The following is a 12605-nucleotide window of genomic DNA, read 5'->3' on the forward strand; positions in this document are numbered from 1 at the left end:
GGGATCCTGTTGTTCCTGCTGTTGGACACCAGTGAATTTATTGACTTTCAGTTTATTTGCATACCAGAGAATGAGCCTAGAACACACACAAAACATTGTTCATTTCAGCCAAAGGGTATTTTTAAACCTGACATTACATTTTATGGTGTAGATGTGAACTATTAAAACTACATCTGCATGGACACATTGTCTAATAATGGGATGATGGGAACGGACAGTTTGAGACAAATCTCTGTGAAAAAAGAAGAGGATCAGGTTGATTTCTCCACTGTTAGTGTGCACGTGTGTCTGTGCATGTAGTTCATGGCTGAACAGCTGACTCATTGTTGAGAAATATCTGATTGTGACCATTGTCCCTGACAGACTGATATGCTGCGTATGCTTGTGTAAGTGAGTGCAGGTATGCAAGATTTTGTGAATAAGTGTGAATGTGGCACTTAAGATGAGATAAGATAGGACTTTATTGATCCCACACTGGGGAAATGTAGTCGTTACAGCACGCAGGCTACAAAAAAGCAAGCACAGTGGCATAAAGAGGTCAAAATAAAAATATAGAAGTATACAAGATACAGAATAGAAAAAAAAAACAACTATGTACATGTACATTTGTACAGATTATTAAAAATAGTTAATGCCAAAGAATCCCACTGCAATAAAAAAGTACTGTTGGTAGTAGTCTTATTGAGAAAAACTTACTACTGACATGACATGTATTGCATTGTACTTGAGAATACTATTGCACCTGAGAAAAATACTATTTCACTTGGGAATACTGGGTCTGTGTATATGCACAAAATATATAGTTTATATGAATACAGTTGCCAATATGGATAATAAATAGTCTTATTGCACAGTTGAGAGAAGTATCCAACTTAGAATTTTAGAAATTGAACCAGGTGAAATGTGAGCAGATATGAGCATTACTGGAGACTTGAGGAGGCATGTTACACCGGTCATCATCTGAATATCTGCCTCTCTCTCAGTGCAGACCTTTCTCTCGACCTCTTTTCCATGAAGAGGTTCTACAATGACAAGCTGTCTGCTCTGATGACCCCCTCGCAAAAGCGGTAAGAACAGAGTGGATTTATCAGGATCACTGCGGGTCAAAGGTCAACTGCACTTCAGTTCTCAGCCTCTTACCCCAGACGAAGGGACCTGCTCTGACAGTTGACCTCAGCCTGCAAGGTCATTTGATTTATCCTCCTGTGAAACAGTTACCATAATCAAGCTACAATAAGGTCACGAAACAAGGAGAGGAACTCAGTGAAAATCATGTTAACCAGTCACGATGTTATTAAAGACACTTCAGGCAGCGTAAATGCATTTCTCTGTACTCTCCAGGTATGTGTGGATGCTGGGCAGCATGATGAAGAGAGGACTGAGAATGTATCCCTCTCCGTCTTTCCTCCTCTGTGTTGTTCTTCATGGTCTTCCCAAAATAAGACCAGATGGAGGTAAGGAACGTGTGTCTGTTGTAGACTAGTGGAAGCAGTATTATAGTAGTAGTAGTAGTAGTAGTAGATAGCACTAGCTGGTAGTTGTAGAATCCCACTACGTGGCATCTACTGTATTCTTCTTTTCATCTTATGTCAGAGGATGGTAGTGATTTAGAACGTGCTCTAGAGTTCAGAAAGACAAAAAACATTGTTACAAGATGTTCCTGACTACTTTTGGAGTCAGTTCAGATGTGGCCAAGTCACGTATGAATAGACCTGCTGTTCTGGGTGTTCACTAGATCAATACATAAGATCTGAGGTCAAATAAGTTCTTTAGAGAGAAAAGTCTGAAGTCAAATCAAGCACTGTACTTAATTAGAAATTGAGGTCATTGCCTTGTAGTATTTTTATGTTCTGTTTCTTTATAGAAATTGTACTTTTTACTCCACTACATTTATTTGATAACTTAAATTAACTTTGCAGATTCAGATTAATAATCCAAAAATATAATATAAGTTCCTAATTCATATTTTAAGTGAATTCAATTGAATTTGAATTTGTTTTTCTTTCATTTAACTGGTCATTCAACATTGTCATGACAGGACATACAGCAGAATTGTACATGTTGGGATAAAAATGTTTGTCAAGTGTACTCTAACTAAAATGCACCAATCAACAATGGTTTACTCATGATGAGCACTGTGCTCCTTTGTTTTAAGCTCCCCTGAAATAGACCAAGTAAAGTCAAAGTCTCAAGCTTTAAGTCCACAGCTCTGCCTTCCTGACATACTTTATGAACAGCTGTGTGCATTTCTTCATCCAATGAATGCTGTCTTCTGTGATGAAACTCATCCCCCTCTTAGGATGCTGTCTCTTCCTGAGAGTCTACCAGAATCTACAAGCTGTTTGCACATCAGCAGTCTAGTAAGAAATCACATACTAATCTGTAAAGATGGTGGATAGCCCAGAAGACAAAACAGCCCGTAACACGTGTTTATATCCATCTCAGCCATGTTAATGCAGCCCAGACAGAAAAGCTCTACATTGTTCTTCAGCCAGCTCAGCTGCTCAAGGGGGACATCATGGTGAGTCGGAGTGGTTTTTTTATTCATTTATGTTGGGTAACAAAGATGATAATGCAGTGTGTGGCATAAAATGTTTTAGTATTGGGACCCTGTAGGCATCAGTCCTACTTCACTTGCCATTTTGTGAATGCATGCAACTGAATACATGTTTTTCATAGAATTCCCCTGTTTTTAATACACTGACTATGCAACAGAAAAAGATTCATCCAGTGAATCACCTCGATGTGGAGCAGCACAGACAGTTATCATTTTTGTGTCTGATTTCAGGTGGTTTGTTATGACAAAAACAGCCAGTCAACCAGCCGTCAGGTCATCTTCCGTCTCCAGTTTCATATGGGTCTTGTACACGCACACACCCTCACTTTCTCCAAGGCCGACCTGGACTGTGCCAGTGAAGGTATTTATGACCTGCTGCCATCACTGCCAACTGTTGTTACACTTATTGTCACATTCTACTCTGCTGCTATGGCAGTATTAATCTGTAACTGATAAATCCACCCCCGACTCCTCCACTGTAAATATCACCTACCTGAACTGACCTTGGACCCCTTATCAGTTTTGCAGGTGTGAAGTACACAGGGAAATATATCCAGTGTCCCAAGTTAACTGTCCAGCTGTCTGCTTTTGTTTGTTAATATTCCAGATCCCCGGTTCCCAGAAGATGGAAAAGTGGAACTGTTGCTTTCTGACAGCCCTGAAAAGATTAGAGGTAGACATTTTATTTTCCTTTTCTTTGATTTAAAAATATATCTTAGTTACATACAGCGAACGGGGTAATAAAACAAAGAAAAAATATGCTGTTGAAAATGTGATTCAGATGTTTTTGTGAAGCTTTGATCCAGAATCCACAAAATATTGGATCAAGTTTTCATACTTCTTTTATTATTCAGATGAAACAAGACAAGGAGTCTGAGTCTGTACTAAGGCACAGCATTGTTTTGAGTTAATGCTATCATCAGCTAGCATAAGCATACTCTTTTACATCTACAACATATTACTTTAGTGTGTTAGCATGCTAACATTTGCTATCTGGCACAAAACAAAAGGGACGGCTGAGGCTAATCTGAAAGTCATTAGTTTTGCATTGATTTTGAGGTCAAGTCAGGGCGGCACTAAAATCATTATGGGTCATCCTCTGGGGACATTGGGTGTCTGTGCAAAATTTCATGGCAATCCATCCAGTAGTTCGGTCTGGATCAAAAGTGGTGGACCAACTGAAAGGCAGACTGACATTGCTCTCCCTAGAATCAGGCTGCCAGCATGCCTAACACACTGTCTGAGGTTCAATATACAGCATATCTGTGAGTAACTGACAAACAAAGACGGTTGACAGTTGAGAGCATTAAAGCTACAATGTGTATGGTTTATATCTGGTTTGAAATAAATTGCTTTCAGAGTCCTGAAGAAGTGAAATAATCAGGTAATTTAAAAGAAGGAAGTGAGGATTGGAAAGTGCGCTCCAGTGTGGCCTTCCAGTGGACAAAACATGATGCACGTCACTAATGGGTGCTCTTTAAGTGGAGAAATGTGATGCAGGGCCCTTTAAGGTGCCATTCCAATGAAGGGAAGGTGATGGAGTGCCACTTAGGCTGCCTTGCAAACTCTCTACGTGCTAGTGCCTCACTTCATGCAGCTGGTGCCCCTATTATTTTTTTTTGTCTGTGCTCCTCAGACAGCCTCTGCCAACACTCACGCACACAGACACATTATTTGGGCTGCAAGTGCTGCTGCAGAACAAAGACTGCAAAAAGCTTCATTGTGTGCCATAGATCAAGCAGAAGAGACAGAAATGACTCAGTCTGAAGCATTACACCCACACACACACATTCTATGCTTGTGACTGAAAACCATGTTCATCAGATTCAACAAACAGGCACCCAGGTGGGGGCAGTGTTGGACACCAGGAGGAGGGCGTGACACCCAAACTGGCCCTCATTACTGACAATCACACTCCTCGCCTCTCAACAGGAAGTAATATGAGGGCTTATCACACACACACATCTGACAGGAATTCAGATTGCAGATACTGTACACAGGGGAAAACACACAGAGGGGAAAACCAGGGCACACAAACACACACACTGAGGCACACACAGATCCAAAATTAAAGCTCCCGTTAATTCTTAAATCAAATTTGAAATGAAATCTGGAATCAGCTGGTGTTATCGTCCACTGTGTGTGTGTGTGTGTGTGTGTGTGTGCACACGTGTCTTGTTGTTGTTTAACTGACCCCTGACCAGTGCTGCCTCTTTGTCTGCTGGTCTGTTTGTCATTTCCAATGTGCAGGCAGAGAGCTGTGGCACAACGGACGCAGTGTGACGGTGGACTATGACACCTTGGACCCTGTAGTTAGACGTGATTCATATCAAGACACGTCTCCTCTTGAAACAGGTGAGGTGCATTTAAATGTTTATAATCAGGAACACCCCCCCCCCCTTTAAATATGTCTTCTCCTGTCTCTTTCACTTTCTTTACATGTTGTTTGGAATTTCTGTGGAGGTGTCTGGCATAATAAGACAGGAATGAACAGGAAAACAATATGTTTGAGGACACAACACATTATGGGAGATAATTAAATGTGTCTGCTCTGCTCTAATATAATGGTAACCTTTAGTTGTCTGTGTCCATGACATTCTTAGGAAAACAAGAATGCCAATCCAGAGCTGCTTAGCACTGACTTTTAAAAGACCAAACCAGTGTTTTTGTTTTACCTCCTTAACAGTGAATGATGTGTACTATACACTGCTGCTTGCAATTTTGCAAGCGTCTGCTGCATAGTTTCATATACACTGATGTACATATGAACATCAAGTTATTTTTGTCCTAGTGTGCATTGTATCATGTGAGATTGAAACAATTCAGTTTACCAGTGGTGGGAGATGTTTATTTTATTGTTTAGATATTATTTTCATATTTCAAAGACTTGTCCATTTTTAAATTAGTTTTGTCAATGTTATTGTACATGTGCAAGTAATTGTATAATTCCATCCTGATGACAGCCATGAGATGTAGCTGAAACTCTGGACATTTTTCAGTTAGCTTTAATAGTTTTTAGAGAATGGGTCAAAAAAAAAAAACTGCATGTGATGTTAAATCAGTCAAACTCAGTGTTGAACCCACACAGAATCATTGTCAACTCTGCAGCTCTACAGAGCTCTTTAGCCTTTTTTAGCTCATAGTTTTGGTTAGACTGAACATTTACTGTCCGGTTCAGTCTCAGTGTTTCAGCTACTTTCAAGAGACAAGCTCTGTGCAGCACTAAACAGCAGACGGACGTAGTTAGAGACTAGCTTGTGTAGAAAGAGGAGCATTTAGCAGCTAAAAAGACAGATATTTTTCTCAGGAGTTGGTGGAGACCAAAGCAGAACTACAATTAGAGTGAACATTGGCCTTACATTCATCTGGTGAACAGAAACGCAGCTGAATATAAAAGGTTATGTTGCTCTGTGTCTACTGGATGTGGAAGTATGCAGCTGTTCGCTAACATGTTAGTCATAACAATGATATGTTAAAGTTTTTTTTTTTTCTTTTTTTACTTCTAAGTTTTTCTGCCCCCAAATTGCCAAACAAATCAGTTAATGCATCTCTGGCTGCTCTCCAGAAGTTATATCCCTCCGTGGGCACAGATCCATCTCTGAGAAGCTCTGTTGGGACTCTGGCCTTCGCTGTGGTCAGTGCTGTGGGTAATTGTCTGGTCATCAGTGTGACAGCTTACAACTGTTGTGGTCACAAAGGCCTCTTTCACATTCCTGGGAATGGGTGTAACGACAATCATCTAGACAGCAGCCAGACCAGACCCGTGTATTTGGAGGCGGCTGCTTTTCAAAGAGTTTCCATTTAGTTAGAATAACTGTTCACACACAGAAAAACACCAACACGAAAACACCCGCCCAGACAGCTGAAACAATCACTTAGCTGAGGTTTCAGTTCCAGCTGTTTTATGCCATTGCTAAATCTGCTCCACCAGCCATGTAATTTAGATAGACCGATCACTGGGGCAGAAATGCAGAAAAGTGGCATGTAAACGCACATATACACAGACACTCACATGAATGTATACACACATGGCCATTACGTTTAACCACCGGCACACACACATGCACATGAGCATAATGAGGGTGCCAGGCAGTTAGCAACGCAGCCAGTCACAAGAATGTTGTTTTTAACCACAGGTGGTTCTACTTTACCCTCACAGCCCTCCCCTCCCCTCTGCTGCTTGTATCACTCCATCTCCTCATCTTCTTTTCTTCTCCTTTATCAGGTCGTCTGTCTCCCTTTTTTTTTAGCCATGCGTGTTGCTTTCAGGTTCAAGTTGCAGGTTGCAATTTGTCCAGTTTATCCCCATCCCCCTTCTGCACACAAGTCTCTCCAGAGCCCGCCCACATGTTTACATTCCCCTCTCCATATTTGGCCAGCTCAAGGTCCTTGTGCTTTGTGTTTCTTTTCTTGAAAATGCATTATGTGTGCTGCACAATCTCCTGCACCTGTGTGTGTGTGTTTATACATATGTGCTTGCATGCAGTCTAGTGAATGATCCACCTTTAAGTTTCCTTCTACTGCTTTCCCCCTGGACATAAAAATGCATGAGCGCACATTCTCTCCACAGCATTGCCTACCTGTGTCAGCCAGGACAGGATGCAGGGGGAGAATGGGGGGGAGGCACGAGGCGAAGCAAAGCTAATTTCGTAGTGACGGTGAAGGCGGGGATTCGTAGTGCAGGGACGGAGCAGGCGAGGAAGGAGTGCAGGAGTGACATGAGAGAGGGGAGAGGGAGAGTAGGAGGGGGGACACAGGGGGGCTGTTAGCACCTTAAGAGAAAGAATGTTCTTTGCTTGTCTTCCTGTGGCAGCCTGAGAGGCAGAGAGGACGACAGCAGAGGAGGGACGAGAGACTTCAACTAAGCTGGTCTGAATCTTTTTAGCCTCCCTTTTTCTCTCTATCTGTCCCCTCATCCTTCTCATTCTGTCCCCGTCCTTGCCCCTCTTTCCTTTCAGCTTGTCATCTGTTTCTCTTTTCCTCTTTCCCTGTCTCCGAAAGGAGGCTTCAGCAAGCCCTTCCATCCTGTTTCTAGTCTGCAGAGGGAACAGTGAAAGTTTACTCCTGAGTGCCAGTGAAGTAAGCTGCTTTTCTGTGTCTCTTTATTGAGCTGATAAAGTTCTGTACGTTATGGAGTTCTTGCAGTATTGTGAAAGTTATACGGTGTGTTTATCCGTTTGTGAATGTACTACTCTGTGCATCTGTGTGTGTGTGAGACCTCTTAGACCAGCTGTGAGGTTTTACCATGCATGTCTGGTATTTGAGTTTTATTGCCTCTCTGGACTTAAGAGGCTGTGCTCATACAGCTCTGGTATGCACTGTATGTATTGTCGCAGTCACTGTATGAGGCAGTCTTATCTCATCTAAATGTAACAACTTTAATCAGAATCGTAATATGCTACCGTCTGTATGTGTTAGGGGTGCAAGTAATGATTATTTTCATTCATTAATTAATTGGTCTACAGAATGTCTAGAAATAACAACCACAAAAAAAAAATTTAAAAAAAAATCATGTCACAATTTCCCAAGGCCCAAAAGTATTCAGTTTATTATCATATGTGATAAAAAAAAAGGAGAAGCAAATCCTCAGTTCAGTCAAAATAATTGCAAATAAATTTTCTGTTGATTGACTAATTGATTAATTCTTTCAGCTCTAGTGTGTTTCCCTTGTTGCTACAGGTAGTTAAAGTATGACAAAATGTGTGTGGGTTTGTGTGCAATCTGCTCATCTGACCTCAGGTAGACGTCTGTGACAGACACGTCCTTTGCGTGACACACACATACACAACTACACACGCGTGCATCCGCCAGCCCACACAAAGAGCCTCTGTGTTATCTACATGGAGTGTGTCTGGAGTGATGGCTGTGGCCCAACAGATGGTGTGTTTGTGTGTGCGTGTGTGTCATAGTGAATCATATACAGTAGTGGTGCAGGTATGGAGTCATGTGTAACCAGAACGCCTTTAATACGAGGGCGTTATTTCTGCTTTTACTTCAAATTCTACAGTTAATTTAGATTTACTTAAAATTCAGAGCAGCTGCTATAATCCACACTAGAGATGACTTTAAAGGAGTTAATAAAACTGTTAATATACTCCTCTACAGCGCATTCAGTTGTTACCATTAGGTCACAGCAATCAGCTTTGTGATTTGTGGTTAAACTTACAGTACATGCTGTTGTAAATGACTGGTGGAACTGGTGCACACTATTAAGAGAAAGTAATTAATTTATATTAGAGTTGAAACAATTAATCAATGAATAGTCAATGCAAATCAACAATTTCGATAGTCTAGAGTCTTTCTTAATAAAAATACCAAAACGTCTAATTTAAACATCACCATGATCTGTGATGGATATTTTTCACTGTTTTCTTACATTTTGTTGAACAAACAAACATTATTGTTAATTGTAGCCTTAATTTATATTTTTATGTAGTTGGAAAATGTTTAATTCTTCAATATCAACAACAGATAAAGCAGAAAAGGACGGTGCTGCAAATACAACATTTTCCAATATCTAATAGCACTCACTGAATTTTCTGTGGTTGAAAACCTCTGATTTCATCATGCCCTCCTCACTTCTGACACCAAACCTATACCCTTGGGTCAGCAGGTCACATTTGCATCTGTTTTCGCTCCTCTGTCAACAACCTGATACTGACCGCAGTGATTTTGTCTTCACAGCTCCACCTCATGTCCTGGACCCTGCAAATGGCAGTTTGTATGCCAGAGTGAGGAAGAAGAGTGGTGAGGAAGGAGCTTCGTTCTCCCTGACCACCTGCAGCCCCAGCTGCGGTGACCGGACTCCATCTGCCAGCAGTGACTCGGGCCTGTCCATTGCCTCACAGGGCCAGAGCGGGGCAGGACAGAAGAGAGGGGCTGCAGGGGAGAAAAGCACCCTGGCAGGGAAGCTGGTCTCTGCTGTGGACTTTGAGATCGCTCAGCCTCTTCTGGAGGTCATGACTGAGCTTGCTGCCAGTGGAGAGGAGGTGGAGATAGCTGGAGATGAGTCTGGATTGGGACTTACTATCAGTGGAGAAGCTTCGTCCAGCGAGAGGGAAACTGATATATTAGATGATGTGGATGAAGTGGAGGGTGAAGCAGCTTCTGCTTTAGACATGCCGAGCTCAAGCAGTATCTGCTCCCTCTCCTCTGACACCCTGCCTGAAAGTCAAACTGAATACTCTACACACTCCTGGGTTCGGCAGCAGCAGATGGTTGATGCCATCACGGATGCCCACCTTGAAGTTGATGGGGGAGAGAGGGTGAACAGAGTGAGAAAACAGAGGCCGCCACCTCTGGTTGGTCCTGACACACCAACTCGAGGAAGCAGCAGCAGGGAAGCAGTGCAGAGAGGGCTGATGGACGAGGACAGTCCACGCAATGTCACACAGAACACAGACGTTACACACGACATACAGTCTGTCAATAATACACACGCTTCGTCTTGCCAAGAGGAGGATTTGGCATCGTTAAACACAGACATTGATGAGTCCATAGAGCAGCTGAACCAGCTGATTTTGGATTTGGACCCCACCTTTGTGCCTGTTCCGACCCGCTGTGCCCCCCTGTCCCGCTCCGCCTCCCTCCACACCAATGGCCTTAGCCACAAGGGAAATACCCATCTGTCGGGTAAGACCAATTACAATAAATAAAAACAAAAGCATCAAACCATAGAACAAAAATACTAGCTACAAACAGTCTAACATCATATTTTTAAAGCAGATAGGATGAAGATTTTAGAAACAGTTCACCCAAATTACCCAAACAAGATGTTACTGTTTTAGATGTTACTGAGTTTTAGTCATGCTGACTCAAGGGATGGCATTGTTAGTCAGCTGGTCCTCCAATTTGGTCCGGACCAAAACATCTCAATAACTATTGGATGGATTGCCATGAAAATTGGTTCATACATGAACAACACTTTGTTTATAATGATATCTATGGGTATAGGTCATTCCCATTAGCCTCAGCTGTACTTTGTGGTCAGTGCTAATGAGCATATGTTAGTAAGCTAATATGCTAGGCTGAAATGGTGAACATAGCAGACATTATACCTGCTAAACCACAGCATATTAACAGTTACTGTGCGCATGTTAGCATGCTGATGTTAGAATACAGCTGAAAGGCCTGCAGTGCCTCAGTACTGTCTCACAGAGCTACTAGCATGGCTGTGGACTGGAGATGTTTAAGAGGCTCATATCCCAAAAATCTCAGTAAAGGCAATATTTTCTGCATTGCACCTACTGTATATGACTAACAATGCAGGCTATGTATTTTGGGTAAAATTAACCTTTTGCTTGGTTTATTATAACCTTTACACAACTTTACTTGTACAGAGACACAAAACAGTCCACTGTGAAATTATGACTGACTGAAATGCCACACTAAAGAAAATACATGTTTGCCAACAAGCTGGTGGGCAGATGAAGGTTGTAGACTTGACTTGTTATATCGTAGAGCTCAGTTTGGCCTGCGAGAACAGAGAAGCATTTATAACACAGACTGAATGACTGAAGCGTTGCCTGATTGTGGAAATCTCCACCTGAGAGAGAGGAATACATCTGTATTTGTTACAGAGGGTGTGTTTGTTAGTGTACATGGTGTTTGCTGAACGGGTGGAATCTTTTGGTTAAACAGGTAGTGCAATTTAAAATCAGGACATCTGGTCTATAGACAATCATGTGTTTACACTCAATTCTGTCTTATTCTGCATGGAAATATACAGATCTTGAAGAAAAGGTTGAGGTAGAGGATGTGTGAAGATAGACCAATCTGCCATCTCACCACAGTGAAGCTCATCATGAAGTCATGCCATCAAAACATAATGCACTGTCATAATTACAGAACCTGCAGTTTTAAGCAGCAGAATGGGATAAAATGAGCTACTTCTTATCAGCAAAGATTCAGTCAAGGATGTTAGACACTGTGAAATGCTGTTAAAGGGGGGTATTAGTAATACGCTTTCTCATCAGCCCATATCCAGAAAGAGCTCAAAGCTGTAGCAGATTTAGATGGAGAATCCGCTGTTTGACTCGTGATTAAACAATAGCACATCAGATCCTACTAAAGAGGAGGAAGTTTTAACAATTAACCTCTACTTCTTGGAATTGAGAATGGGGTAATAAAATTTCATGACTTGATTTCATACTAATTTAAGTGTCTTGTATCTGATGATGCTCTGTGGGAAATGTCCCTGTTAACGCCCCTGTAATGCAAATCCATGGCCTGTTGATCTGTCCTCTTGTCAGTTCTTCTGGGTCATGAAGTTATGAAGCAAAAGCTTAACTGATGTTAAAGTTCAGCTGGTAATGATGAGGTCTTCAACCTTTATCACAGCAAATCAGCCTACAGTTTATAGCCAGCAGCACCCTGCTTTACAGGTGGACCTTAATAACATCACATTACAATAATATGACCTCTGGACATAACTGTGCCCTCTCATCTCATTTTCTTCAACATTATCTCCAACATGCCTGATTATGTAATTCAGGCATGGTGTCATTTCTTTATGGCATTCAGACATCTGATCTCACCAGCCTCTTATGTCAGCATGTATAAAAATACCAATTCAACATCAGGTATGATGGCCAGACAGGGACACTGGCTTCAGTGTTCATTAGTGAGTTTGCTGTATGATTTCTTCACTATATTCATGGTTGAAAATGCTGATTCTTTCTCACTCTGAACGTGTCAACGATTGCAAGTTATTCTGCTGTTATCTTTTTTCAGTTTCGGCTGGTTAAGTGTTATGGCTCTTATCTTCGTGCTCTGGGAGCAGTTCTGCTGAAATTGGGAAATGTTTGGTGTCAGGTGGCATTTTATCACTCTTCACAATGGCCAGTGTATCATTGCAAAGAAAGCACACTGGCACCATGCCCACAGACTCGTGCTTAACTCACAGTTTTCACAACTAGCCTTTCTTGCTTTGGTTCAGCTAGTTTTAAACATGCCATTTAAATTTTTTAACTTGCTCTCCCTCTTCCAAAATGAGCTTGCTAACCGCAGCTACTAGCAGCTTACAGATGAGTGTGTGAGATGACATGAT

At 41.7% G+C, this 12605-nt stretch overlaps 1 protein-coding gene across 2 annotated transcripts in view; it reads left to right on the forward strand.

The window, feature by feature from the left end:
- The window catches only part of LOC143318577 (tensin-3-like), a 49254-nt gene that overhangs the window by 6447 nt on the left and 30202 nt on the right, over window positions 1-12605 (forward strand). Inside the window, exons 6-13 of one of the 2 annotated variants that reach the window (XM_076726997.1) lie at window positions 984-1067; window positions 1342-1454; window positions 2300-2360; window positions 2446-2521; window positions 2789-2918; window positions 3165-3230; window positions 4808-4912; window positions 9242-10189. In XM_076726997.1, coding sequence (XP_076583112.1) covers window positions 984-1067; window positions 1342-1454; window positions 2300-2360; window positions 2446-2521; window positions 2789-2918; window positions 3165-3230; window positions 4808-4912; window positions 9242-10189 — 1583 coding nt within the window. The remainder of the gene's footprint in view (window positions 1-983; window positions 1068-1341; window positions 1455-2299; window positions 2361-2445; window positions 2522-2788; window positions 2919-3164; window positions 3231-4807; window positions 4913-9241; window positions 10190-12605) is intronic. The other variant, XM_076726998.1, reaches the window with a different exon arrangement.

The sequence above is a fragment of the Chaetodon auriga genome, chromosome 3 (assembly GCF_051107435.1).
Source record: "Chaetodon auriga isolate fChaAug3 chromosome 3, fChaAug3.hap1, whole genome shotgun sequence".
NCBI classification, from domain to species: domain Eukaryota; kingdom Metazoa; phylum Chordata; class Actinopteri; order Chaetodontiformes; family Chaetodontidae; genus Chaetodon; species Chaetodon auriga.